This window comes from Podarcis liolepis (genome assembly GCF_965112155.1).
Source record: "Podarcis liolepis genome assembly, chromosome: 2".
NCBI lineage: Eukaryota > Metazoa > Chordata > Lepidosauria > Squamata > Lacertidae > Podarcis > Podarcis liolepis.
The window spans coordinates 104,558,041-104,583,613 of NC_139555.1; the positions used below are offsets into that span (position 1 = coordinate 104,558,041).

General features: G+C 50.1%; 3 protein-coding genes across 8 annotated transcripts; 2 read left to right on the top strand and 1 right to left on the bottom strand.

The window, feature by feature from the left end:
• Positions 1–407: 407 nt before the first annotated feature.
• Positions 408–11,642, top strand: WDR6 (WD repeat domain 6; the record flags this gene model as incomplete). 6 transcript variants are annotated; one of them, XM_083491194.1, is made up of 8 exons in its annotated part: positions 408–509; positions 1,814–1,940; positions 2,917–5,326; positions 6,224–6,319; positions 6,878–6,994; positions 7,117–7,235; positions 8,775–9,239; positions 11,332–11,642. In XM_083491194.1, the coding sequence occupies exons 2-8, from the start codon at positions 1,814–1,816 to the stop codon at positions 11,640–11,642; spliced, it is 3,645 nt and encodes a 1,214-aa protein (XP_083347320.1). In that variant the 5' UTR covers positions 408–509. The 6 variants fall into 6 exon arrangements, with proteins under 6 accessions (XP_083347320.1, XP_083347323.1, XP_083347319.1 ...); XM_083491193.1 differs by lacking the exon at positions 408–509 and adding an exon at positions 529–1,132; XM_083491197.1 differs by lacking the exon at positions 11,332–11,642 and having other exon boundaries at positions 8,775–9,449.
• Positions 11,643–11,836: 194 nt separating this feature from the next.
• LOC310701875 (uncharacterized protein) lies at positions 11,837–14,861 on the top strand. Its single transcript, XM_083493357.1, has 3 exons — positions 11,837–12,103; positions 13,280–13,388; positions 13,811–14,861. The coding sequence occupies exons 1-3, from the start codon at positions 11,840–11,842 to the stop codon at positions 14,287–14,289; spliced, it is 852 nt and encodes a 283-aa protein (XP_083349483.1). The 5' UTR covers positions 11,837–11,839; the 3' UTR covers positions 14,290–14,861.
• DALRD3 (DALR anticodon binding domain containing 3) lies at positions 14,862–24,709 on the bottom strand. The gene is made up of 13 exons (XM_083492531.1): positions 24,262–24,709; positions 23,015–23,313; positions 22,028–22,296; positions 21,026–21,084; positions 20,809–20,931; positions 20,458–20,528; positions 19,970–20,028; positions 19,319–19,401; positions 19,119–19,242; positions 18,105–18,163; positions 17,018–17,131; positions 16,828–16,896; positions 14,862–15,453 (listed from the first exon to the last, which is right to left on the bottom strand). Exons 1-13 carry the CDS (start codon positions 24,448–24,450, stop codon positions 15,334–15,336), a joined length of 1,638 nt encoding a protein of 545 aa, XP_083348657.1. The 5' UTR covers positions 24,451–24,709; the 3' UTR covers positions 14,862–15,333.
• Between the last annotated feature and the right edge of the window lie 864 nt (positions 24,710–25,573).

Genomic DNA, 25,573 nt, shown 5'->3' on the forward strand with positions numbered 1-25,573 from the left:
TTCTCGCTTCATTGCAAGTGTTTTTAAAAGCCTGCCAATGTTTTCAGTTGTTTACAGTGTTCTTTCAAGTAACTTAAATCCCCCCCCCCCACTAACTGATGGGAAATTATCACTGTTAATGTCAGCTGGTAACCTTACTTTTATTTTATTTTAAATTTTATTTTCTTCTTGTTTTGGCACATATATGCACATACTCTGTGTGTGTGTGTGTGTGTGTGTGTGTGTGTGTGTACATATTATGTGTACTGTGTGTATAGCTATAAAGGTTTTCTATTTACCTTTTGCCTTAATATAGCTATGTATATACAGTATTTACTGTATCTATTTAGATAGAGCTGTGGCTTTAAGAAATTATCTTCCTGCCTTTGCCGGCCTTTAACTACCAATCAGTCTCGGCGGCCTGGGAGAGAACTTCCGCTGGCCAATAGCATCCCTCCGTGTCTTGGGAGCTCGGAAGAAGCCTCCTAATTGGTTCATGGGGTCTGCGCCCGCGCGCGAGAGAGAGCGAGGTAGGGCGACCTGGTTTCTCGCGATATGGTGGCCCCTGCTTTGCTTCTCTCCCTCCCGGCGCTGCCACGCGGGTCTTGCTTCTGCGAGCGTGTGCGCGCGCCTCCCTTGCCTCTTCCCCAGGCTGTGCACGAAGCTCTGGCTGCAGCGCCCCCGCTTCGCTAAGCATTAGGCTAGAAGCATTCTGTGGCTTAAACCAGGACGGGGCCTGGGGGGCGCCCAGGTGTTGCTGGGTCAAGACTCCCCCCCCCCCATCCCTGACTTGAACCTCATGCAGCTGCCGACTATAGGTACCCTCCCTCCGCACTGCCGCATGCACGCCCACTTTCCCTCCTGCAAGCCCTGGTCTGTGGAAGCTTCTGCCACAATAAGTGTGTTGCCCTTTCCACTTCAGGCAGCAATGTGTCCCAACAAACCCGCAGTTTCTCCGGCTTAAGCATCCCGTTCGTTCTGTGCCTGCTGTTCCTCCACGGGGATCGCGCTCTTTTATCCAGTCTCTCCCGTTTATATACTCAACGGCCCTCCCTGGTTTTGTTTCGTATCTGCCCATATAAGAAGCTGACCAAAAGTTCGCCACACACAAAAATACTGTCGCGCAATGGCATCCAGGGGCTTCTCAGAAAGGGCGAGTACACTCCTGTTCAGACCACTTTTATTACCAAATAAAAAGCCCCGTCGTTTACCAAGTGCTTCGGGGATTAGATCATTTCATTGTTCTAAGAACTGAGCCAAGTTATGGTAGCTTGTTCCCATTGTACAGATTGTGGTTAGAACCAGCAAAGCATCTTTCCTCCGAGACTTTGGCTGAGGTGGGATTTGAACAGAGGCCTCTCGGGTCTAAACCGAGAACAGCATTTACATTTGCGCTCTCTCTAGCAGGCGGCATCTCATCCCTGCATGCCAGGGGTGGGGACGTTTTTTATTGTCGAGGGCTGCATTCCCTCAGGGGTAGTTGGGGGGGGGGGCACATGGCTGGTGGTGGTAGGTAAGATTGGAACAAAAAGAGGACAGTGCACTCCCTTCTCTCTCACCCAGTTCACTTCCTCCTTTTTGGCTACCCCTTTTTCTTCCATTTTTCCTTCCTTCCTATCTGCATGAAATTAGGCTAGGGAACGAGGTTTCCCACCCCATCCCTAGTGCTCAGTGATGTGAGTTACCTGCTAGCGAGACCATGCTGACTTTTATCTGGAGTAGCCCTGCTGCAGCGCCAAACAATTTATACTTTCCAGCCTACTTCTGTATCCATCACCTCAAGCTATGGAATATCTGCAGCATTTATTACTCTTCCCACCCCCTTCTTCCTCAGATGTCTTGTGTAAGAGGAAGAGAATCAACAGGAGCCCTCACTTCCGATCCTTGTTCAGCAATGGAAACAGAGCTGCTGCTGGCTCCTATCACAGCTCTGGAGATTGTGGATGATCACCTTGTTGCAGGTATGTGGTAGGGCCAGAATATCCTGGGGCAGTGGCAGCCCACAAGGTAGCCTTCCCATGTTGCTGGAGTCCCAACAGCTGTGGTCAGGGGTGGTGTGAGTTGCAACATCTGGTGAGCAGAGTCCTTTCCGGTGGGCAACAGGTAACATTTATGTCAAGTGTGTCAGATACCAAGCCATGGCACTGAACACTTGATGAAACGAAACATGACAATGGAGGGCTTATTTCAAAACCAGGTTCTACCCAGCTGAATAGCCAAGCAAAGCAGGAATCGCAGCAAGACGGTGCATTATAGTGGGACAGGCAGGCACCAAGTCAGGGGAGGGAGCCCAGAGCTCCTGCAAGCTGGTTTCTTGGATTTCATAAGTCCTGTTGCTGGGGAAATGATGCTCCTAGAGGTGATAGGAAGTGGGGGACCTGTCAGAAACCGGTTCCCATTTCAAGCAAGGCAAAAGTTGTGGGTAATGTGATTCCACAGGGACAGTTTGACAAGAGGCCGTGCGAAAGCTGCATCAGAAGCAATACCAGATTTGGCTGTGGTGTGTCTTTCATATTGGGACCAGGAGCCATAGCTGTCAACTTTTCCCTTTTCTTGTGAGGAATCCAATTCGGAATAAGGGAATTTCCCTTTAGAAAAAGGGAAACGTTGACAGCTATGCCAGGTGCTGCTCAGGGTGTACCTGGGCTGGTATGGAGGTTGTGTGTGGATCATGTTTGTGAGGATGGATGCTACTGGAAAGAGTACACTATCACCTATCTATCTCTTCTATCTATCTATCATCTATCTATCTATCTATCTATCTATATCTATCTATCTATCTATCTATCTATCTATCTATCTATCTATCTATCTATCTATGTCTCTCTCTCTCTCTCTCTCTCTCTCTCTCATCTATCATCTATCTATCTATCTATCTATCTATCTATCTATCTATCTATCTATCAAATGAGGTGATTCTAGCCTCTTTTCCTCCAGGTGAAGGACCCTACATTGCCATCTACTCCCTGGAGCCTGATGCCAGCCAGTCAGCAAGATGCTATAAGAAGGTCCTTCGAAACCATAATGTCCATGGTATCAAGGAGCAGCAGGATGCAGCCCCAGGACCAACCGCCCTAGCTGTCTTTGGAGGCAAAGGCCTCGTCGTTTTAGAGCTCAGCTTCCAGGGCGGCAGGGCAAAACTAGCCGAACTCTTTCCTTTCCGCGAGCTGCACGACTGGATCTGGGACCTGCAGTGGTTGGAGGCACCCGGCTGTGTGGCGTTGGCCCTGGGCCACAACTCCTTGGCACTGTATGACTGTGCTGGCCAGAGGACCCTTCGAGAAGTGCACTGCCAGGAGAAGTGCATCCTCTACTCAGCCCACCTGGTTGGGAGCAGCTGGGAGACGCTGGTGCTGGTGGCTGGCACAGTCTTTAACCAGCTGGTGGTCTGGTGCGCAGCCGACCCGCCGGACGACACAGGCAGGGTGAAGCCCCGAAGCAGGATCAACGGGCACAAGGGCGTCATCTTCAGCATCTGTTTCTCAGAGAGCAAAAGCATCTTGGCCTCGGCCTCAGATGACAGGAGCCTGCGGCTGTGGGGCGTCGGCGACCTCAGGTTGCCCCCTGACCCTGTCCCATGCTTGCTGGTGTGCTACGGGCACCAGTCTCGGGTCTGGTCGGTGCGCCTGCTGAGCAAGTACGTCCTCAGCATTGGAGAAGACGCCGCTTGCCTCGTGTGGAACTACCAGGGCGAGATCGTTCACCGTTTCAAAGGGCACAAGGGGCGCGGCCTCCGGGCAGTCGCCGCCCACGAGAGGCGGGGCTGGGTGTTCACAGGCGGGGCCGATTCTGGCATCAGGCAGTGGCTCCTTAAAGGGCAGAGCGACGGCGGGAACAGCCTCGTGCGGCTGGACTTCCCCTCACCTCGCCGAAAAGGATCTCCCAGAGCGGTGAAGCTGGTGGATGTAAACCACCTCCTTGTGATGACGGACGCTGGGGCCGTCTACGCCTATGACTTGACCTCCAAAGCCTGGGCGTTGGTCCTCGAAGATGCTGCGTATCGGTCCTACAGCCTCCTGGAAGTCTCCGTGCTCATCAGTGGCGTGGTGGCGTGTGCCATGGGCAACCTGTTGGGACAGGTTAAAGTCTTCCCTCTCTGCAGCCCCGCAGAAAGCAAGGAGCTGAAGCTGTACGAGGGGAAAGTGCACAGCCTGAGTTGGGCCTCCTACGCAGGGCAGGATCCCGGCGCTTGCAGCCTCTTCGTTTCCGGAGCAGCCGGTTCCCTGCTGTGGCTGGAGGTCTCTCTTGGCCCACCCGAAGGAGTTGCCGTCGTGGTGAAGCGATGCTTCCGCCTGCCGCTCTGCAAGCAGCGATGGCACACGTGCGCCGCCTTCACACCCCAGGGAGAGCTGCTGCTCTGCGGCGACCGCAGAGGCTCCCTCATGCTGTTTGAGTGCAAGCCAGCTCAGGCCTTGAGCAGAGGAGCAGGAGTCGGCTCCTCGGACCCAGAGGGGGCCTCCAGTTTGCCCGGCCCGGCCTTTCCTCTCGCAGGGGAAGAGCCGCTCGCTGAGGGCCCTGTCTCTCTGCTCTTCGGCCTACACGGAAAGCTCGGCGTCACCTCCATCACCTGCCACCAGGACTTTGTCTACAGCACCGGCCGGGACAGCTGCTACCGCCAGCTGCAGGTGCAAGGCCGCCAGCTGCGCGTGCTGAGGAAGCACAGGCCATGCAAGGGCCTGGAGTGGCTGGAGGAGCTGCGCTTCGGCCCCGATGGGAGCATGTGGGTGCTGGGCTTCCACGCTGACTGCTTTGTTCTCTGGAGCGCCAGCAGCAACGAGATGCTGCTGTCTGTCCCCTGCGGTGGCGGCCACCGCTCCTGGAGCTACGCCCACCGCCTCCAGGCAGGAACCTTTGCTTACGTCAAATCCGGGGATGTGGTGGTGCACCAGAGTCAAGGCGCACACGACGGGCAGCGCATCCTGAAGGAGTCCCTGCACGGGATGGAACTGACATGCGTTTGCCACATTGGGGTTTTGCTGGCGCCTGGGCAGGAGCCGCTGAGCACCCTTGCCACCGGCAGCGAGGACGGCACGGTCAATATTCTGAGCTACAGGGCGCAGTCTCGTACGGTGACCCAGCTTGCGGCTCTGGGCGACCACATCTCGAGTGTGAGAGCTCTGGCTGTGGCCAAGGACACTCCGCCCAAGGCAGGAAGTATCTCTGCCGTCCTCTTCTCAGCTGGAGGACGGGCCCAGATTGAGTGTTACCGGATGCTGCTCAGCCCCAGCCATGGCTCTAGTGGCGATGTGATCCATCAGCTAGTCCACGTGGCTTCTCACCGGCTGGATGAGCAGTGGGACCGCAGGAAGAACAGGCACAAGCTCGTCAAAATGGACCCAGAGACCAGGTAGTAGCTGTGGGCCTTTCCCAGGAATTTGTATTCTTAGGCAGGGTCATGGGTTCTCAAAAAGCAGACAACCTGCACAGGGGATGTTATTGATGCTCATATAGGGAATGTAAAATCTGCACCCTTTCTTCCTAACTCTTTTAACCACCAAACACGCCCCCCCCCCACAAGCACACACACACACACACACACACACACACAGGCTTTTCCTATTGTCACACAAGTGGGCACAATATTCACATCCAGCCTGGAAGACTTTAGATAGATAGATAGATAGATAGATAGATAGATAGATAGATAGATAGATGACAGACAGACAGACTGGACTGGACTCTACCCTATTATTTTGGCTGTAATTTGTTTTAAACTTATTTTAACGTATTTTTAAATGGCTGTAACCCACCCTGAGATCTTGTTTATTTTATTTTATTATTTTATTTATGGAATTTATTTTATTTATCGGATTTGTATACTGCCCTTCATCCACAGATCTCAGGGTGGTTCACAGTATTATTAAAAAGCACAAAATCAGATGATGACAGGCGGGTGAGAAATCAAATAAATAATCTAAAATACACAACCGGGTCTAATGATATTGTAGCAGCAGGAGATTAAAAACAAAACCAGTAGGATAAAACAATGTGAATAACAGCAGCAAAAAAATATAAAGGTCTGTTTGCTTAATTTTCCAGTCTCAGAATTCCCCCCCCCTACCCTGTTCTGCTGCACTCATGCTTAAGAATACATTAGTACAGAGAGAATAGGGAGGACTTTGGGCGCCGAGTCCATAGTAGGCAACACATGCCATTTTCCAGCTTGTGTGTGTGTTACTTTTTCACTGCTCTGGGTATGGATAGTGTGTCCCAGAGAAGGTAACTGATAACTTCTGTGTTCCAGGTACATGTCTATTGAGGTCCTGGCTGTTGTGGAGTACCCAGAGCTTCCTGGTCCCTTGCTCTTCCTAGCCGCTGCTTGCAGTGATGGCTCTGTCCGGTAAGGAAGATAGTTGGGCTCTCCCTTTTAGGGGCCTGTATAGCTGGGGTAGGAACGCGGGTGGGTCTGTGGGTTAAACCACAGAGCCTAGGACTTGCCAATCAGAAGGTCGGCGGTTCGAATCCCTGCTATGGGGTGAGCACCCGTTGCTTAGTCCCTGCTCCTGTCAACCTAGCAGTTTGAAAGCACGTCAAAGTGCAAGTAGATAAATAGGTACCACTCCAGCGGGGAGGTAAACGGCGTTTCCGTGTGCTGCTCTGGTTTGCCAGAAGCGGCTTAGTCATGCTGGCCACATGACCCGGAAGCTGTACGCCGGCTCCCTCGGCCAATAACGCGAGATGAGCGCCGCAACCCGAGTCGGTCACGACTGAACGTAATGGTCAGGGGTCCCTTTACCTTTTTACGTTTCCCGGAGCAGCACTTTCCCCAAACTAGAGAAGGGAACATGAACAGAAAGAAAACTGTAGCGCTTGGTACAAAGGATGTGGCCCTTTCCCCCTCTTTAAAGTCGGAGACTCTTTTCCTTGGACTGACTTCACTGCTCTCATGTTTGCATAGCCTCTTCCTGCTGCTTGAGCATGCCCAGAAGCTGCAGCTTGTGGCAGAATCCTTTCACCATCAGCACTGCGTCCTGAAGGTCCAGGCGTTTGCATGTAAGACAGCAGATGGAGAAAGGTGAGAATGGAGTGGCTACACCCCACCCCCAGTGTGCTTGAGATGCACCTCCCCTGAGTTTACTACTGCTGACCCATCAGGCCCTAGAAAGCTAATTTTACCCATTCATCTTTCTTTTATAGAAGGCACTTGTTGAGCAGCGCTGCCACCGACGGGAGCATTGCATTCTGGGATCTTGCCCCTACCCTTAAGCGTGCTGCAGAGGCCTTGAAGGCGGAAGGCACAGAAATGAAGCTTCTGGGTAGGTGGTTGTGTTGACTGCCCTGTTCGTGCACCCTTAAAGTTGTTGTTGTTGTTTATTGTATAACCGGGACAGCTCAGTGGGTAGAGCAGGCTTCCTCAACCTCGGCCCTCCAGATGTTTTGAGACTACAGTTTCCATAATCCCTGACCACTGGTCCTGCTAGCTAGGGATCATGGGAGTTGTAGGCCAAAAACATCTGGAGGGCCGAGGTTGAGGAAGCCTGGGGTAGAGCATGAGACTCAATCTCAGGGCTGTGGGTTTGAGCCCCATGTTGGGCCGAAGATTTCTGCATTGCAGGGGGTAGGACAAGAAGAAGAAGAAGAAGAAGAAGAAGAAGAAGAAGAAGAAGAAGAAGAAGAAGAAGAAGAAGAAGAAGAAGAAGAAGAAGAAGAAGAAGAAGAAGAAGAAGAAGAAGAAGAAGAACAACAACAACAACAACAACAACAACAACAACAACAACAGTTTGGATTTGATATCCCCCTTTTTCACTACCCTAAGGAGTCTCAAAGCAGCTAACAATCTCCTTTCCCTTCCTCCCCTACAACAAACACAGATGAGGGAGGCTGAGAGACTTCAGAGAAGTGTGACTGGCCCAAGGTCACCCAGCAGCTGCAGGTGGAGGAGCGGGGAAGCGAACCCGGTTCACCAGATTACGAGACTACCGCTCTTGACTACTACACCACACTGGCTCTCTAGATGATCCTTGTGGTCCCTTCCAACTCTGTGATAGCATGATTCTATTTCTTATACTCAGCCCATGTGATTGGGTTGCTCAGCCACTATGGGGATGCAGCGCCCAATGAGAGAATGAATAAAGCAAAAATAAATACAATTCAAATCTTAAAGCCTTCCCGAACCAGGGCTGCCTTCAGATGTTTAAATTTATATATTTGCTTAACTCTTTGACATCTGCCGGGAGAGCATTCCACTTTACACAATGAGGGAACCACCAGAAGGCCCTCGGTGCTGGATCTCAGTGTCCCGGCTGAACGATGGGGGTGGAGACGCTCCTTCAGGTATACTGGGCTGAGGCCGTTTAGGGATTTAAAGGTCAACACCAGCACTTTGAACTGTGCTCAGAAATGTGTACTGGGAGCCAATTTAGATCTTTTAGGACTGGTGTTGTATGGTCCCAGCACCCGCATTCTGGATTAGTTGTCATTTCTGGGTCGCCTTCAAAGATAGCCCCATGTAGAGCACATTACAGTAATTCAAGCGGGAGATAACCAGAGCATGCACCACTCTGGGGAGACAGTCTGCAGGCAGATAGGGTTTCAGCCGACGTAACAGATGGAGCAGCTAGACAGCCGCCCAAGACACAGAGTTGACCTGTGCCTCCATGGACAGCTGTGAGTCCAAAATGACTCCCAGGCTACTCACCTGGTCCTTCAGGGGCACAGTTCAGAACCAGGGAGTCCTCTGTACCTGCCCACCCTGTTTGTGACCCTCCTAGGTATACCTTCTTTTTCAAGTGCATACCACCCTTTGCGCTTCCTCCCAGCCTTGTACACTTCCTTTGCCTGTGTGTGTTTTCCAGACCTGGGCACCCCAGTCCTGACCATCCGGGCTCACAGCTGTGGAGTGAACAGCCTCCACATCCAACAAGCAGCCGACGGGCATTTCCTGGTAGCCAGTGGCAGCGATGACGGCTCCATCTCTCTCAGCGCTGTTGAGGTGGATGCTGGAAGCGACACCGAGCAGGAAGCCATCGCTGGGCCCAGCATCCGCCTTCTCAGAAACTCTTCGAGGCTCTGTGCCCACGCAGCTCACGTGACGGGGGTGAGGCTCCTGCAGCCGGACTTCCTCCTCTCTGTTTCGGTGGACCAGCGGATGACGCTCTGGCACCTTCGCGAGGACAGCCTGTCTTTCGTCAGCAGCAAATTCTGCCATGTGGCCGATGTGGCTGGCCTGGAGTGTTGGGAGGCTGGGGCCCGTGACGGGTGCCACAGCGTGATCTGTGGGCAGGGGCTGGAGATCCTCCGCTGCAGCCTAGATTTGCCAGGTGCAGAAACAGAAAATGGTGTATGAAGGCGTGTGGGCTGTGCAGTGCCTTATTCCGTTGGGGTGCAGAGGAGTTTGAGCGACCAATAATAATAATAATAATTTATTATTTATACCCCGCCCATCTGGCTGAGTTTCCCCAGCCACTCTGGGCAGCTCCCAATCGAGTGTTAAAAACAATACAGCATTAAATATTAAAAACTTCCCTAAACAGGGCTGCCTTCAGATGTCTTTTAAAGATAGGATAGCTGCTTATTTCCTTCACATCTGAAGGGAGGGTGTTCCACAGGGCGGGCGCCACTACCGAGAAGGCCCTCTCTCTGGTTCCCTGTAACCTCACTTCTCGCAATGAGGGAACCGCCAGGAGGCCCTCGGCACTGGACCTCAGTGTCCGGGCAGAAAGATGGGGGTGGAGATGCTCCTTCAGGTATACTGGGCCGAGGCCTTTTAGGGCTTTAAAGGTCAGCACCAACACCAACCAGGGCACAGAGGGCTGTCATGCGAAAGCAGCAAGGGCCGTAAGAAATATAATAAATAATAATCATAATAATTTTTTATTTATAGCCCGCCCTTCCCGGTTCAGAAAACCGGGCTCAGGGCAGCTAACAACAAATTTAAAACGCTTAATTCATGCAACAGAAAACAGCATAAAATACAGCATAAAACGGGAATAACAATAAATAAATAAAAATACTTTGCCCCTCACTTCAGAGAGAAACTGCTTCCACCATAACCATGCAGATACTGTCCCTGATACGATACAGCTTGCCTGCTTTTCTTTGCCTTTTGACTTGTGGGCAGGCATACCGGAGCTTCGCCAACCTATTTTGACAGAGGCCTGTGATGAGAAATGCAGTAATAAATCAAGCCCACCCGATGCCAGTCCCTTTGCCTCCGCTGGTTAAATGGCTTAAAATGCCTTTTCCTTGCAAATATATGTCCTGGATTTCAGCCTCCTCTTCTGATTACCGCGGAGAAACGTAGGAAGCTACTTTATACCAGGACAGACTTCTTTGTCCAACTGCCCCAGGGTTTCTCCAGGGTCTTTCCTATTTGATCATTTTAACTGGCGATACCGGGGATCGAACCTTCTCTGTGCAAATAACATTCTCTGCCTCTGAGCTGTGATCCTACTCCTTAAGGAGACCTAATCCCAGCCTGCAGGATGGCCGGATGAATCCCATTCACATGGATTTGGAGAAAGAGCTGATCACCTGGTGCCTGCAGTGCCCTGGGCCCACAGAACTTAAAGACCCATCCTCCCATTGCGGAAGAGGGTTTCTTGTCCCACTGCCTACAGGCTCAGAATTGCTACAAACTCACTGGAGTGTCAGGTGCCAGTCAGTTCAATGGGCAGCGACATTCCTGTGTGCATCTGCTGAATGACATCCATTTAGACTAAATAAAAAATTCCTTCCTGTAGCACCTTAAAGACCAACTAAGTTAGTTCTTGGTATGAGCTTTCGTGTGCATGCACACTTCTTCAGATACACTGAAACGGAAGTTGCCAGATCCTTCTATATAGTGTGAAGGTGGGGAGGGGTATTACTCAGAAGGGTGGTGGGAATGGGAGATTGGCAGATAGCTGAGATGAGCCTGTTGACGACTCTTAACGACTGCAATAGGTCTTACAGGAAAAGGCAAGGGGTGAGAAGGTGAAAAATGGCTTAGTCATGTATAATGAGATAAGAATCCAATGTCCATTTAGACTGTATCACTGGTAGAAAAGGATCGTGGAGGAGTGGGGATGTTCACAGAATGTCTACCCAGGTGAGAGATGGTGGTTTTTTAAAAATATATATATAATAAAATAGAGTTGTATACGTACTGCCCTTCATCCGTAGATCTCAGGGTGCTTCACAACATAAAAACGCAAGATAAAAACGCAAAACACATGGAGTAGAATTGGGGTGGGAAGTTCAATCATATGATCCATGTTTGGTGCAGGAATTGGGATGGAATGAGAATATCCTGGAGGTACAGACTTGCAGGGAAATGGTTAGCTTTCTGTCCGTCCGTCCCAATTACAATAGGAAATGCTTTTGAGTTTTCTCTAACCCCCCCTAACACAATTTCTATTTCCACCAATCAAGATTCCTCTTCCGAGTCAGGACTTTTCACTTTTCGGCTGCTGCAGCTTGTGGCACCTGTTCAGAGGGATTTGCTCGGTTGCGCGGAGTATGCTGCTCCTGTCCTGCACTCAATAATTCAGCGGTTGAGCCCTGGAGTGGCTGGGGTTTCTGGCCCCCCAGCAGCGCCATGCATATTTCATGGTCCGGATTGCAGCAACGGGGAGGTCACACCAAGGCCCCTTTGTCTGCAAGTTCAGCACGTGGGCGCTGCTGTCACGCACTGCCGATTCCCAATGGCCTTCCATCTATTTGGCTCCTGGATGAACAGCTGAGCTTGCTGCAAAACAGGGCGATACTGTCCCAAGCTGCACTGATAGTGGGATTCACCCAGTGGTGTAGGTACCAGAAGGACGCCGAGTAGCAAGCTCTCCAGGCCGTTCCAGACCTCTCCAGGCGCTGTGTGGACCACCTTGCTTCCTTGTCATTGCCACCAACAAACCTGGGATGCTACAGTTCGGTCCACTCAAAAATGCCGTTCCAGCCGCACTTCGTCCCCAAATCCAGGCAGAGAGGGGCTGGCTCAGAGCAGCCACAGGAGATGGCACCCCTGGAAGCAACAGGCCTGCTCCCTTCGGTGGCTCAGCGAGGTTCAGCCCTGCCCACAGCGAGTGTCACCACCCACCCCGGCTGTTCCATGAGGATGAGTGTGACCCCCGGCTTCAGGAGGTGCCAGGGCCATGCAAGGACCAGAGAAGATCCTCCCAAAAGGAAGTGCGCAGGCTGGCTGGAGAAGGTAGGGAAAGCCCTATTGGTGGGGCAGGGTGGAGATATCGGTGCATTGCCCAGGGATAGATAGATATGTAACTCTGCAGCAGTGGTGGGGAATTAAACTCAGGCAGGTCAGAATTCAGGATGGCATTGATGCAGAGGACAAGCATCCATGAATATTCCTGCCTTCACAGCACAGCTGTTTGCTGGTGGATACCTGGCTCCAGGCCACCGCTTGCCAGATGTTCACTCCTCCTTTATAGTAAGACAGTGCCTTCCAGGTGTTGTTGGCCTTGCAACTCCCAGGCAGCCAGACTTAATGGTCAGAGGTGATGGGCGCTGCAGTCCAGCAACTTTGGCTACGCTTGTCATTGGGCAATTAGGATACACGAGGGATCCCCTTAGGGCTTTGAAATTCACACGGTCCTGGGGCTAGCCCTGGTACAGAGCCCGTGCTGGAGAAGGAAGCTGCCTGGTGGCAACTTCTCTCCATGCTGGTTTACTGGTTTCAGGGCTGAAGAAAAGATCGTCAAGGCTGAACAAGGGGTGTGTTAGCTGAGGCTGGGATGTACTTGCAGGGCTGTAGGAGATGCTCCAGCTTTACTGAAGTCCCATTACAGAGTTGCTGGAATAGATAGAATGATCAGGATTGTGGATTATTCCTACCTGCAGCAGGGCAATGCATGCTTTCTGCTCGTGGTGTTCTGCTAAGACTTTTGACCAGCAGTACAAAACTCCACTGCTGTAAATCAAAACAGTTGCCCACCAATAAGAGAGAGTTTGAGGTCCACATAGTCCCGTTTACACCTGCTCAAGACTCCCAATAGCTGCATATTGAATAGAGAGCCAGTGTGGTGTAGTGGTTAAGAGCGGTAGGCTCGTAATTTGGTGAACCGGGTTCGCTTCCCCGCTCCTCCACATGCAGCTGCTGGGTGACCTTGGGCCAGTCACACTTCTCTGAAGTCTCTCAGCCCCACTCACCTCACAGAGTGTTTGTTGTGGGGGAGGAAGGGAAAGGAGAATGTTAGCTGCTTTGAGACTCCCTAGGGTAGTGATAAAGCGGGATATCAAATCGAAACTCTTCTTCTAGTATGTGCAGGTGTTATACCCCAAGAGTCACAACCCGTCTCTCACAGATTGCTGTTTGCTTTATTGGGCTACAAAACCTAACCTCCTATATCTCTTTCCCCCCCACGTCCAGGTAGGAGCTGCAAACAAGCACCAGAATAAAACTGCTCCCAAGACTCCCTTAACCCCAAGGCAAAACAGGATGGCTCTTCCCCAGATTCCCAAAGGAGGCAAGGTCTTTGGTGAGGCTCTGGTGTCTGACACTGCCCCACCTGCCACTGGCAGGATTGCAGAGAGCCTGGCGCTGGGCTAATGCTCTCTTGCTGGTAGCTGGAAGGAGGCTGGGCTGCTGTGAGGGGAATGCAGCAGGTTCTAGGGCTGCTTAATGTTGGGGCTTCCATTGGGTCCCTGGCCTCTGTGGCTTTGCAGGGAATGCAAGCCAGAACAGAGGGAGCAGGGGGCACCGGTGTTCCTCAGAGGAAAGGGGCGCAGGCTGGTGCTGACATTCCCCAGGGAGCCTTGTATCAGCCAGATCCTTTCCCACATCGCCCTGCCTCAGGAATCCCCTGTGCACCCAGCCCAGTGCAACACTTGAGCCAAGTACTTGAGTCTCCTGCCTCGTTCCTCACTAACACTTGCTCTGCTCCCATTTCTCTTGCCTCAGAGAAACCAGGCCAGAAGCTGCCAGGCCTCCCCCATGCCAAGGCAGCCCCTTTGGGCACTCCCGACATGGCGCCCTGGACTGGGCCCTCTCAGTCCGAGACCTCCTTCCATGCCCTTTTCAAGCCTGTGGTGTCCTTCTTGCACAGTGTCCCTTTCTCGGCAGCAGGAACTCCCAGCTCCTGCAGCTTCTTCCAAGACCACCTGGGAGAGAAGGGGCCGGCTGCCGAAGGGGAGCAGCGGCCGAGGACCCTGCTGCTCCAAGGCAAGGCGAAGCAGAAGGCAAGCCGGAGCAGAGGCTCGCCTAGGCACTTCCGGAGCAAGTGGCAGGGGGTGAAGCTGCCGCCCGTGCCCAGCATCACCAACCTCAACTTCAGCCGCAATTTCACCTTCTCCTTCTTTGAGCTGCCTCCGCATCAGGGCCCCCAGTCCTGGCTGCAGCGACAGCAGCTCATCCGCCTCCTGATGAAGCAGCTGCAGTAGCGAGGCCTGGCCTATCTCTGGGGCGCTGGGTGCGAAACAAGAGGGACGGCCACCAGGTGCAATGGGTGGAATGGGCCTCTCACGGGAAGATACGCTAAATTCAGCCTAGAGCCTTGGAGAAAGCGGCCTCCTGGTTATAGTGGGGCCCACAGAAATAAGATACGCACAGCCCCCATTCAATCAGCTTGCCTCTCTGCTCCACAATGAAGCTGCTGACAGGAGACGCCGGACAGTTTGTCAACGCTGGCAACATCTGAGTCCTCTTTCCCTCCCTTATCCTTGTCCTAAGCCACAAGCTGATGCTGCAGACACGAGCCTCTGCCCACCGTGGTATGCACAGAGCAAGTCTTTGCAACTGCCATGGACAACAAACGCCTGCTGCTCCAAGCAACAACTTTGCCTTCTGCCCAAAGGGCAGACAGACATCTGTGTTTGTGTGAGGCTATGCAACTTTGTTTACAAACTTTCTTTTCTGATACGGGTGCCAAAGATTTTCTGTATGTGGGTAGGACATGGCCTAGATGGGGTGTCAGTCAGCTCAGAACAGAATAAAAACAACCAGTGAACCACCATTTGCATCCATCATCTGTGCTTTCTTTTGGATTGCTCATATGCCAGCTTTTGTTGTGCCTTCGATCCGCTGTGAGCAAAATGGGAAGGATAAAAGCAATGCTTACAGTGCTTAACCTGTGTGCTCCCCCCCGGGGGGGGGCGCGTTTTTAGCCTATATGTTCCTAACTGGAATGTCGCAACTTTGGCTCCACAAAGAATTTCAGCAGGCCCCCCCCACCATCCGGAATGTAGGCGAAGTCTGTGCCCTCTCTCCTCTCCAGCATCGCGATCAGGTCGCTTTGTTTCAAGTCCAAAATATTGCATGTATCCGGGCCAGGCTGAGCTGTGATGGGTGATTGTCCAACAGCAACAGTACCGCACGCACTCTCCCCATTCTTGATCATGTGACTGCGCTGTCCATTGCTCCTCGCAACAGAGCTGGCCAATGGGAGGGCTGGGGCAGGTGGCCTGTAGTGACCCCTGCAGGCTTGCTCAGATCTGGCTCAGAGGAGGCAAGTGGAGGGTGGCCAGGGCACTGCAGAACACTTCTCTCACTGCTCTCATCAGCTGCAACCGGGCAAACATCTGACCGAATAAGTGGGGACGTGGTTCCTGTTGGGAGCAAAAATAGGATCGTCACAGGGGCCTGATGCAACTCTCCGGTGCTCTGAGGGCTGAGTGGCGGGTTTGTGCCTTCCCTTAATAGGTGCCTTTCTCCATTAGTGCCCATGGACAGGGTCCCCTTCATCATGCAGAGGGCGCTGTGTAGACCTGAATTTTTTTGGAGGAGGAAAACAAAAAAAGTATTCTGAATCTCAGAAGCCAGAACAGCAAGAGGGATCACTGCGCAGTGAAAGCAGCAATACTTCTTGCTGTTCTGGCTTCTGGGATAGCTGCGCAGCCTGCATTCGCTCCATAAGACACACACACACATTTCCCCTTACTTTTTAGGAGGGAAAAAGTGAGTCTTATAGAGCAAAAAATACGGTATGTTATTGACAGCGTTCTATGCTATGACAGCGGTGTCAGTGACGGCATCAGCTGACCCTGAGTTATTAAATTGATGCCTGTCATTCTCACTCGAAGGCAAATTACACTTGTGGCTTTAGGCTCAGAAAGCCCATCCTTTTGTCTAACTCTTCACCTTAGTTAACGTTTCCTGAAAATATTAGTACATCCTAAACGGAAGCTTCTAGTTTGCAAAGATTCAGAAATGAGCTTCACATGGTGGGAAGAGAAGTCTTTGGAGCCTTCTGCTCCAAAACTACCTTCCTCTTTACCACGATTCTTGCAAAAAAATATATGCAGAGGATATAAAATAGAGCGGGGCTTCTTTTTTCCACTAGTACAGTACAGCCTTAGCATGGATGACTGAAGATGCCAACACAGCCTCCTGACTCAGAAATAAATAAAATATGCCATGTATTCCCATGCTGCACCTCACTCTTTATGAAAATGGTTAAACAAACAAGGAAGCCAAAGTTCACCATAGTTTCCTGTTCTGTACGAACCAGGAAACCATGATTGATGGTTTCTAAGCAAGCAAAGATATGAAGCTGCTCAAAGATGGGTTGCAGATTGTGGCTTATTTGGAAATCATTAACTGTAGTTTCAAGTTCAGACACAACAGGAAACCACCGTTAATTTCAGTTTCCTGGCTGAAAGGAGGAGTGAAATAGCTGCCAAAGAGCAGTCTGCAGGTGGACAGAGCTCAAGACCTTTTCTGGCATACAAAGTCAGGGACCTACAAACCTGAAGCTGGCCACTCCCTAGGCTTCGCAACTCTACAAAGCCGAGCCTTGGATCCAGATTTTATGGATTCAAGATCAGTATGTTTCAAAAGGAGCCTATTACAAGCTTACCTGACTTGTAGCGAATGCACCTTTCGGGCCAGATGTTCATTATGTGGAAATAGCCTGAGCCGATGCAGTGTGGACTTGCAACTCAATGTGTATACCCCAGCGACTCTCCTCCCAGAGCACTTACCCCTAGGATATGCACCCGGTTGTAGTAGGAACTGAAGTCCATGCTCAGCTGGATCAGGAACTTGCAAATCTGCAACACAAAGCAGAGTGATGCCAGATTCACCTATGGCTAAGAGGAAGCCAAGCTGATAAAGGGGAGGGGGAAGGCAGCCCAACAGCCCCACCTCACAATATCTGAAAACTCAGCTCACCGCCTCCATGCTGGCTGTGACTCTGAGCCCAGCGCTGGAGATGGGCAGCTGCATCACTTGGCTCAGGATCTCCTGGAAAGGCAGGATACTGTTGAACAACAAAAGCCATTCGCCCTGCAGAAAGAGAAGAAACGTGGGAGTCTCAGTAGGCCAGCCTTCCCCAACCATATGTTTTGGACTACGACTCCCATCATCCTTGGCCACTGGCCGTGATTTCTGGGGCTGATGGGGATTGTAGTCCAAATCATCCTTAGACCTATACTCATCCCCCAGTTTGTTAATCGGCAAGAAGGGAACCAAGCAATGAGATTTCGGATGCAAGAAGCACAAACACCTGACTGTGGTATAGAAGCACATGGCAGTCTGGATTCCGTGAGCTGATTTGTGCAAGGCAGGTGTCCTGAGGCCTGTTTTGTAGCAGAAAGTTTGGACAAGGTAAACGTTTTCAGGGGCGCCCCCAGACATCTTGGCACCCGAGGCAAAACACCTTCCTGCTGCACCCACAATGTTGGGAGGGCGTGAGGCTCTGCAAGGGCTTCCCTTCGAGGAAAAGCCCTTGCAAAGCCTTGCCACCCCACCAGGCTGGGGGGCTTAGATTCGCTAGGAGCAGCAAAGATGGGTAATGGAATACTCGGCTGCTCTGCTGCTGCCAAAGCCTCCCTTACCTGGGTTGCTCCTGCAGGGGGCAGCACAGAGCATCTGTAGGGGAACTGCTTCTTGCCTTTCCGCTGCCTGAAGTGGTTGCTTCACCCCGCTTCATGGGTGGGCCGGCTCTGCATATTTTAGACCCTCCTCCATGCTTTCTAGCGGTTGCCCTAACTTGGCTCAACTTGCCAAATGATGTTTGTGTTCCCAACAAATCCAGCTGATCCTATAGGAGCAGCCCTGCAGGCCTGGATCGTTGTGCAGGTGGTGACCATTTCACACAGGGGTTCCATTTCTGGCCCCTGTGCTTGTCAGCGGAGCATATATAAGTGTGCCCTGCCCCCGTTCTGCCTTCTTACAGGTAAAAAAGGATCCACGCACTGAAAACCACGCATCAATTGGATGTGCCTAAAATGGTCGCCGACTGTATTCTTTTGTTTACCTCTTCCCTGAGAGATGCGTAGTTCAGCTCCGAAGGTTGAGGAAAGGCTGGGTACAGACCTGGAATTGGGCGGGAGAAATTTGTTACCATAGGAGCATCTTAGGCAAAAGCCTTTCAGGGGATGCAATGATAGCCAGACCGAGGGATTCACATTTACTGCAGCGAAACTCCAAACCTGCCAGTTACAGAGAGCCATGCAGATTAAATCAACATTCCTAAATTTGCTCAGTTTTTTTTTTTTTTTGTAATTAATCCCAACTGCAACTAAAAAGTGGGTGGGGAAGCTGCAATATTTAGGAGTTCTAAAGGGCAAAATAAAGGGCTGTGTGGCATTTTGGAGAGCAGCAATAAACCAGGATGCGTAAAAGCGAAAAGGAGCTTGGGCCGTGGAGCAAGACCTAAAGAGTTATAGGCAATGCGAGCTCTGCTCTAGAGTAAACCCACTGAAATGAATAGACTTGACTAACCTAGGTTCACTAATTCCAGCAGGTCTACGCTGCGTAGAAATGAGCTGAAGGAAGTGTGTGGGCACACCATCCCTCAACCGCTTTGCCCTTCTGGGTTCTAAGTCTGGGAGACACTGCGCGCAAGTTTCAAAATCTGCCTCTGTAGTCAGGAAGGGTGTGTGTGTGTGTGTGTGTGAAGTGTCACAATTCAACACATGGCGAATGTCTTAATATCAGGTACCTTTCTGAATGCTTTTAACCAAGCCAAGGATCCATAGTTTCTGGCCACCTGCTACAAATCACTGGCCAATGCAAGGGACCCTCCCTGCTCCAGAAAATTCATTATGATAACGACCATGGCAGGCTGGCTGCTCCTAGTCCCAGGACCAACAGGACCCCACAAACATGAAGCATGACAGCTCCACAAGCAAGTTGTTTGCTTGAATCCTAAATCAGGCGATTTAAGTACTACCCCAGCTTCTAAGGGAAGGTCCAGGTCAATTGTCAACCAATTCACAGAATCATGGCCGCCATGGCACAGCCTGCGTGAAGATGGGAGGGCTCTCACCTTGCTCTACGGCCCGCTGGTATGTTTCAAAGAGTGTGGCCAGCCGAGCACAGTTGTACATCACAAAGGCTCCACTCTTGGTCCCTTTAGTGGAGATGCTGGTCTCCTCCACATCCAGGATAACCTGAGGATGATGCAAAAATCAATGCTGGGTGGGGATGGGGTGGGGAGCAGGCAGAGAAAGGGACTCCTCCACTTACCTGGTTCCGATGGGTCGTGCTCAGCATCTCAAATCGGATGGCAGCTGATGTCAAGACGCCGACTGTTTCCGTCCAGGTGTCATCTAGAGGAAGGAAGCCAGAAAAACAGACCAGCAGTTACAAAACCATTGATAATTGAAAGCATTCCTTTTTTCAAAGAAGCTTTTTATTCTATTGCCACTTAAGGGCTCTTGTCTTTTTGCTGCTGTTTCTTAGTTTGATAATTTGTGTTTCAATGATTGGGTTAACCGTTGTTTTAATGTTTGCTTTCATTTTTGTAAGCTGCTCTGACCGACTCCTTTGTGGCAGGGGAAAGCACGGCTATAAATTTTTTGGATAAGTAATTTATAAATAAATTTAAAAGGAGTTCAGTGGAACTGGAGTGTTCAGTGGAAGAGACCCCTTGGGGGCTGGGGTGCATCCAGGAGGAAATGCTTATGGTTCCCCTGTCTGACAGGGTGAAAGGAAAGCCTGGTAGACTCATAATAAAGCCTTTTCCAGCAGTTGGGCATCCAACTGAAGTGGGCAAGAAACCCAGAATAATAGGAAGAACACCCCCCAACGTGCCAGCTGTAGGACACATCTAAACCTCCCAGAAGCAGAAACAAGGAGACAGAACAGCACGCAACAAATGAAGAGACAAACCTTTACCTTGAGAGAGGTCTCCATATTTCAGCACTGAAGCCTCATACATCTGGGAGTTCCGCAGCCTGTAAGCAAGGAGATGTTGCAGCCCCTCAGAAAAGAGAACATGTCATACCGACAGTGCCATGGGTGCAAAACCAAATGCTGAATAATACTAGGACTGGTGGGGAAAGGAGGCTAAGTACCAGCCAAGTTTCTCAATGCATTCTTCTGGATCACAGTGCTGGGAGTGCCATCACACGCAGGTCTCTGGACACAAAGCTGTTTGTTCAAAGTCAATAATGAGTGCTTAAGACAGCATCACAAACTAGCTGCTTATTAAGCAGCTGTAATGCAGCGATTTCCATGAGCGACCGAAAGGTAAGCGCAGAATACCCAGAAGGTAAGTGCAAGCAAGAGCGTGCTTTCATCGCCAGCTTGCCCTGGCTCCACTGTTATTAGCAAAGCAGAAGGGTCCTGTGTGGGAAGGGTCCTGGCAGAGAAAAGCAACTTACTGGAAATACTGAAGAGCACCCATGGGAGAGGCACAGCGAGTGACTTTGACAGGCCCACAGACAAGGTGTTTCTAGGGAATAAATAGGTAACAAAGCATTAGTCACCCGCAACCACCACGTGCCTGCTTTTTGCAACAGAAAGAAAGCTCCCCAATTGACATAAATGGGAGCTTTCCTCCCCTCTTAAAAAAGAAAAAAATGGAGGAAGAAATTCCAAATGGGGCTAGAGTGAGGTCAAAGGTAAAAGTCCCTTCCCCTGAGCCACGGTCCCAATCTGGCCCCGCAGCAACCCAACGTAGCAGGAAGAGTTTTACACACAGCTTGTACCTAGAAAGAAAGTGCACTCCTCACCTGTGAAACTGTGAGCACTTGTGGGGCTAGCAGCCTCAAGAGCAAGTCCACCTTCTGCTGCTGGAAGGCCTCCTCGCTGCTCACCACATGCACAATGCTGCAGTGTTTTTCTGGTGCAGCCACCTGCAGAACAGCAGCAGCTCACATGAGATGCAGAGACCACACAAGAGGGTTGCTCAGTTCACCCCTGGCTGAAGGCTTTCAGCCGTCTACTCACCATGCACTGCAGGGCCACACGCTGCAGCTCAGCCACATGGCGCAGCTTTTCCTCTGTCACTGAAAAGGAATAAATTATTATTACTATTACTACATGTATACATGCATACATAGTTTTATTTGCACAATGCCTTTCCACAGTTCAAACCACGCTCAAGGTGGCTTACAACATATAAAAAGATACATAACTACAACGTAACAAAAGTAGTCATAATCCAATAAATTTGAAAAATACGAAACCAAGCTGAAAAATTTCCATGCCAATCACAACAAAATCTAAAATGAAGATACAAAAAAAAACCAACAGCAACAAACCTCCCCAAACAATGCCCCAGCCCCACCTTTCCTACAGACAACTCAAGGTGGGATACATGGTTGTCCCCATGCGCCCCCCCCCATTATATCCTCACAACAACCTTGTGAGGTTGGTTGGGCGAGGGTCAGTAACTGGCCCAAGGTTACCCAGTCATCTTCATGTCTGAGTTAGCACTTGAACCCTGGTTCAGGTCCCCGTCCAACACTCCAACTCCCAATGCCACACTGGCTCTCAGGAAATATTGTGTGGAGGGCGTTCACTTTCTGCTCTGTCTGCTTCTGCAGCTCCAGAGCTCCTGTTTCCTAGGGCTTAGTGCAACCAAGTGGAACTAATTCAACCATGATCCAGCCACAGCTATTTCCTTGATAAAAACACCCGTCAGGTCCATAGACTTGGTATAACAGCATTGGACTGGGTTTCCAATTATTTTATTTATATTTTATATAGGTTAGGCTAAGAGAAAGTGACAGGCCCAAGGTCACTCAGTAAAAATTAAAACCTTTTCCTCCCAGGTCCCCTAGTCCAACACTCTAAGTCTAAGCGTTACATCACAGAGGCTCCCATAGTAGCTTGGCAAGTCATCTTCTCAATCCTCAACCTACATTGTAGTGAAGGTAGATACAAAAAGATCCCTGTCTTAGGGATAAGGCAAGCATCTATTTAAAAATGATAAAATAAAGCGCCTACCAAGAAAGACGTCCACATTAGGGTCATAGCCCTCCAAGTCTTCCTGCTCCTCCTCAAGGAACCCTTTCAAGTGCACTTTGCAGACCACTGCATTCTGCTCCGTCTGGTCAAAAGTAGCATGAGAACATTGGCGAAGGTTTTCCTTCATGGCTTGAATATCCTCAGGGCTTTGAGAGGCTTCCAAACCTGAAGGCCACTCAACTCGTAGCCGATGCAGGAATCTATGGATTTCCTCATCAACCGAAGATGGCACCAGGTGTACATCCACCCTGAAAGGCAAAGAACCACACACAACATTGGCCATACAGCCGCCAAAGTGAGCAGAAGAAAAACTCTCCATATTCTACTCAAAGAACAGCTAAAGGTCCAGTACGACCTGAGTGCTGTATTTAAACGCTTGACGGTAGAGCACTGCTTTCCAAATCTGAACTTCTCCTCCACAGAAATGAAGGCTAGAACCAAGAGCTCTCTTAAAAAGCAGGTAAGATTCTCAGAATGTTGCCAAAGTCCTAGAAAGGACAATACAGTGGTACCTCGGGTTACATACGCTTCAGGTTACAGACTCCGCTAACCCGAAAGTAGTACCTCGAGTTAAGAACTTTGCTTCAGGATGAGAACAGAAATCGTGCTCGGGCGGCGCAGCAGCAGCAGGAGGCCCCATTAGCTAAAGTGGTGCTTCAGGTTAAGAACAGTTTCAGGCTAAGAACGGACCTCCAGAACGAATTAAGTACTTAACCCGAGGTACCACTGTACTGTTCTCTCCAAAACACAGCACATTCACAGCTATATAAGCAGCTTTGAACTGTGGGGAGGACAAATGCTGCAATCACCTGCATGCCTACTTAGAAGTCAGCCCCACTGAACATTGTTGCATCTACCGTACTTCTCATTGTGTGTAAAGTTGTAATAAACACATAAGAATGCCACACATATTCCTGGATCCGGGATTGACAATTAGAATAGGTCCATCAAGTTGCATCTACTAACCCTTGAGCTCGGAGTGTGCCTGCGAGGTGGTCAGTGACCAGGATGGCTCTCAGGTGACTCAGACTCAGCGAGTCCAGGCCCTTGCAGCCGTGCAGGGGCACACAGTTCAGGAGGATGCTGTGCCCATGGGCTGTCTGAGGGGGCTCCGCATACACAGGAATGGCTTTCAGGATCTGCTCAAAGACAGCAGGCCTCTCTAACTGCACAGTCAGTCCAGCTGGGCTCTTTTGGCAACTCCGGATGGGTGGCAACCCTGGGCGTTTAAGTGAAGACACACTTTCAGCAACGCCATCGGGAACCTGTCGTGATACAAGAAAAGGGAGAAGAGTCAAGGAGTGTCGGCTTCCTCCTGGTTTGGGCTGTTCAGGAGCAGAAACAAAGCAGTTCACCATGTAGGTTTTTTTGTTTTTTTTTAAGGCAACCCAAGTTTCAAGCACAAATAGATCACGGCTGGGCTTTCTAAGCTAAAATGCTGTGGGTGACGTATTAAAAACTGGTCTCTAGATCACTAAAATAATCTGCTGCAGGGAAAGAATTAGTAGGTGACTTCTCCAGTCAAGTAATGTCTAAGATAGCTGGAAAGAGGAGTATAAATAAAATATGGAGTAATAAGTTGGTGCTGACCTTTAAAGCCCTAAACAGCCTCGGCCTAGTATACCTGAAGGAGCATCTCCACCCCCATCATTCAACTCAGACACTGAGGTCCAGCTCCGAGGGCCTTCTGGCGGTTCCCTCACTGTGAGAAGTGAGGTTACAGGGAACCAGGCAGAGGGCCTTCTCGGTGGTGACGCTTGCCCTGTGAAACACCCTCCCATCAGATGACAAGGAAATAAACAACTATCTGACTTTTAGAAGACTTCTGAAGGCAGCCCTGTTTAGGGAAGTTTTTAATGTCTGATGTTTTATTGTGTTTTTAATATTCTGTTAGAAGCAGCCCAGAGTGGCTGGGGAGGCTCGGCCAGATGGGCAGGGTATAAGTAATAAATTATTATTATTATTATTATTATTATTATTATTATTATTATTATTATTATTACTACAACCATAGAATTGTAAGAGTTGTACGAGTCCCCTGGGGTCATCTAGTCCAACCCCCTGTAATACAGCAATAATAATTATAGTAAATCACAAAGCACCACCTGACAGCTGGAGGTGGTACCTCACAGGGGAACTAACTATTTGCATACCAATAAATGAATACAGGCAAGGCAGCCCCGCCCCCTTTCGCGGAGGACACGCCCCCTTACCTGTCCGTCCGCGAACATCGCCATCAGGGCAGCCTGCGGAGCCAGGAAATCCCTGCTACGTAAGTTCCGGGCGCTGCTCTCCTTGAACCAGACCGGGCCGCGAGCACCGACCCCGGCCTTTCCTCGGAGAGTAGCGTTCAAGGCCTCCAGGGTCTCGGAGACAGACAGGCGGCTCTCGAGCGTCTCCATGGCGACCGCAGGCGCCGGCGACTCCGGAATTCCTGGAGGGCGGGGGAGGGGGGGGAAGTCCGCCCGGTTTGCCAGGATATGATGTCATGATGGAAAATAAACATAGAACTATAGATAGACTGACTTCCGGGTGGAGCCAAAGCCGGCATGGGCATCGTAGGAGTGGGATTCTGCAACCCTTGGTGTTGTCGAGTCTTTGGGCACTTTAAAAGACAGATTTTTTTTTTCCTTTTTCTGTTTTCGTGTATCATTTTGCTTTGTGGTTTGTGTTATCATTGTGGAAAATCTAATAAAAAAATTATTTAAAAAAATAAAAATAAAAGACAGATTTTAATTTTTTTAATGGCATTAAAGCTTTTCATCAGGTCCACCGAGGCTTGCGCCATAATTAGTTTCTTACAACACATTGTCATAGCCATGTCTACTTAGAATTCCTCAGAAGTCTATTGAATTCAGTGTAGTTTACTCCCTGGCAAATGGGTATTATTATTATTATTATTATTATTATTATTATTATTTGAATTTATATACTGCCCTATGCCCAGAGGTCTCAGGGCAGTTCACAGAACAAAATCAAAATATATAATCAAAATAAAAACAGCAACCCAATAACCCCCTAGGATTGTAGCCCTAGGCTGTATATACATATGTAGCCTTTGAAAACACACATGGGTCATAACATTTTTTGTACATAGCGGTTTGCAATTCTGCATGCCTTTGCACGATAACGTAGTCTAAAATGGCAGTTACTAGCCATGTTGTCTGTACGCACAGGTGGGCACGATGAATTGCATTAGCTGCTTTACTGCCTATTTGAAAAGGTTCTTTGGAGCTCTTCGCAATCTCTGTTATAATGGACCTGGACAACTGAGTGTCATCAGCAAACTTGGCTACCTCACTGTTCACCCCTCACTCTAATGATATATGAAAAAGTTAAAAGCACAGGTCCCAATACAGTTTCTTGGGGAAACTCCACCTCCTACATTTCTACATTTATTCCTGCTTTCTGGTTTTTGCTACTTAACTACTTCCTAACCTACAAGAGTACTTCGCCCCTTGTTGCATGGGGGCCAAGCTTACTCAGGAGTTTTTTGTGATGTAACATAAATTTTTGGGAACTATA

What these genes read in the sequence shown, in the direction of transcription:
- DALRD3 (XM_083492531.1), bottom strand. Translation starts at nt 24,450, where the DNA reads ATGGAGACGCTCGAGAGCCGCCTGTCTGTCTCCGAGACCCTGGAGGCC. An exon ending in AAGTGCTCACAGTTTCACAG is followed by an intron (nt 20,529 to 20,808) that starts GTGAGGAGTGCA and finishes TTTATTCCCTAG; the next exon opens with AAACACCTTGTCTGTGGGCC. An exon ending in ACGCATCTCTCAGGGAAGAG is followed by an intron (nt 17,132 to 18,104) that starts GTAAACAAAAGA and finishes CTCTTTCTGCAG; the next exon opens with GGCGAATGGCTTTTGTTGTT.
- LOC310701875 (XM_083493357.1), top strand. Translation starts at nt 11,840, where the DNA reads ATGCCGTTCCAGCCGCACTTCGTCCCCAAATCCAGGCAGAGAGGGGCT. An exon ending in GCGCAGGCTGGCTGGAGAAG is followed by an intron (nt 12,104 to 13,279) that starts GTAGGGAAAGCC and finishes CCCCACGTCCAG; the next exon opens with GTAGGAGCTGCAAACAAGCA. An exon ending in CAAAGGAGGCAAGGTCTTTG is followed by an intron (nt 13,389 to 13,810) that starts GTGAGGCTCTGG and finishes CTCTTGCCTCAG; the next exon opens with AGAAACCAGGCCAGAAGCTG.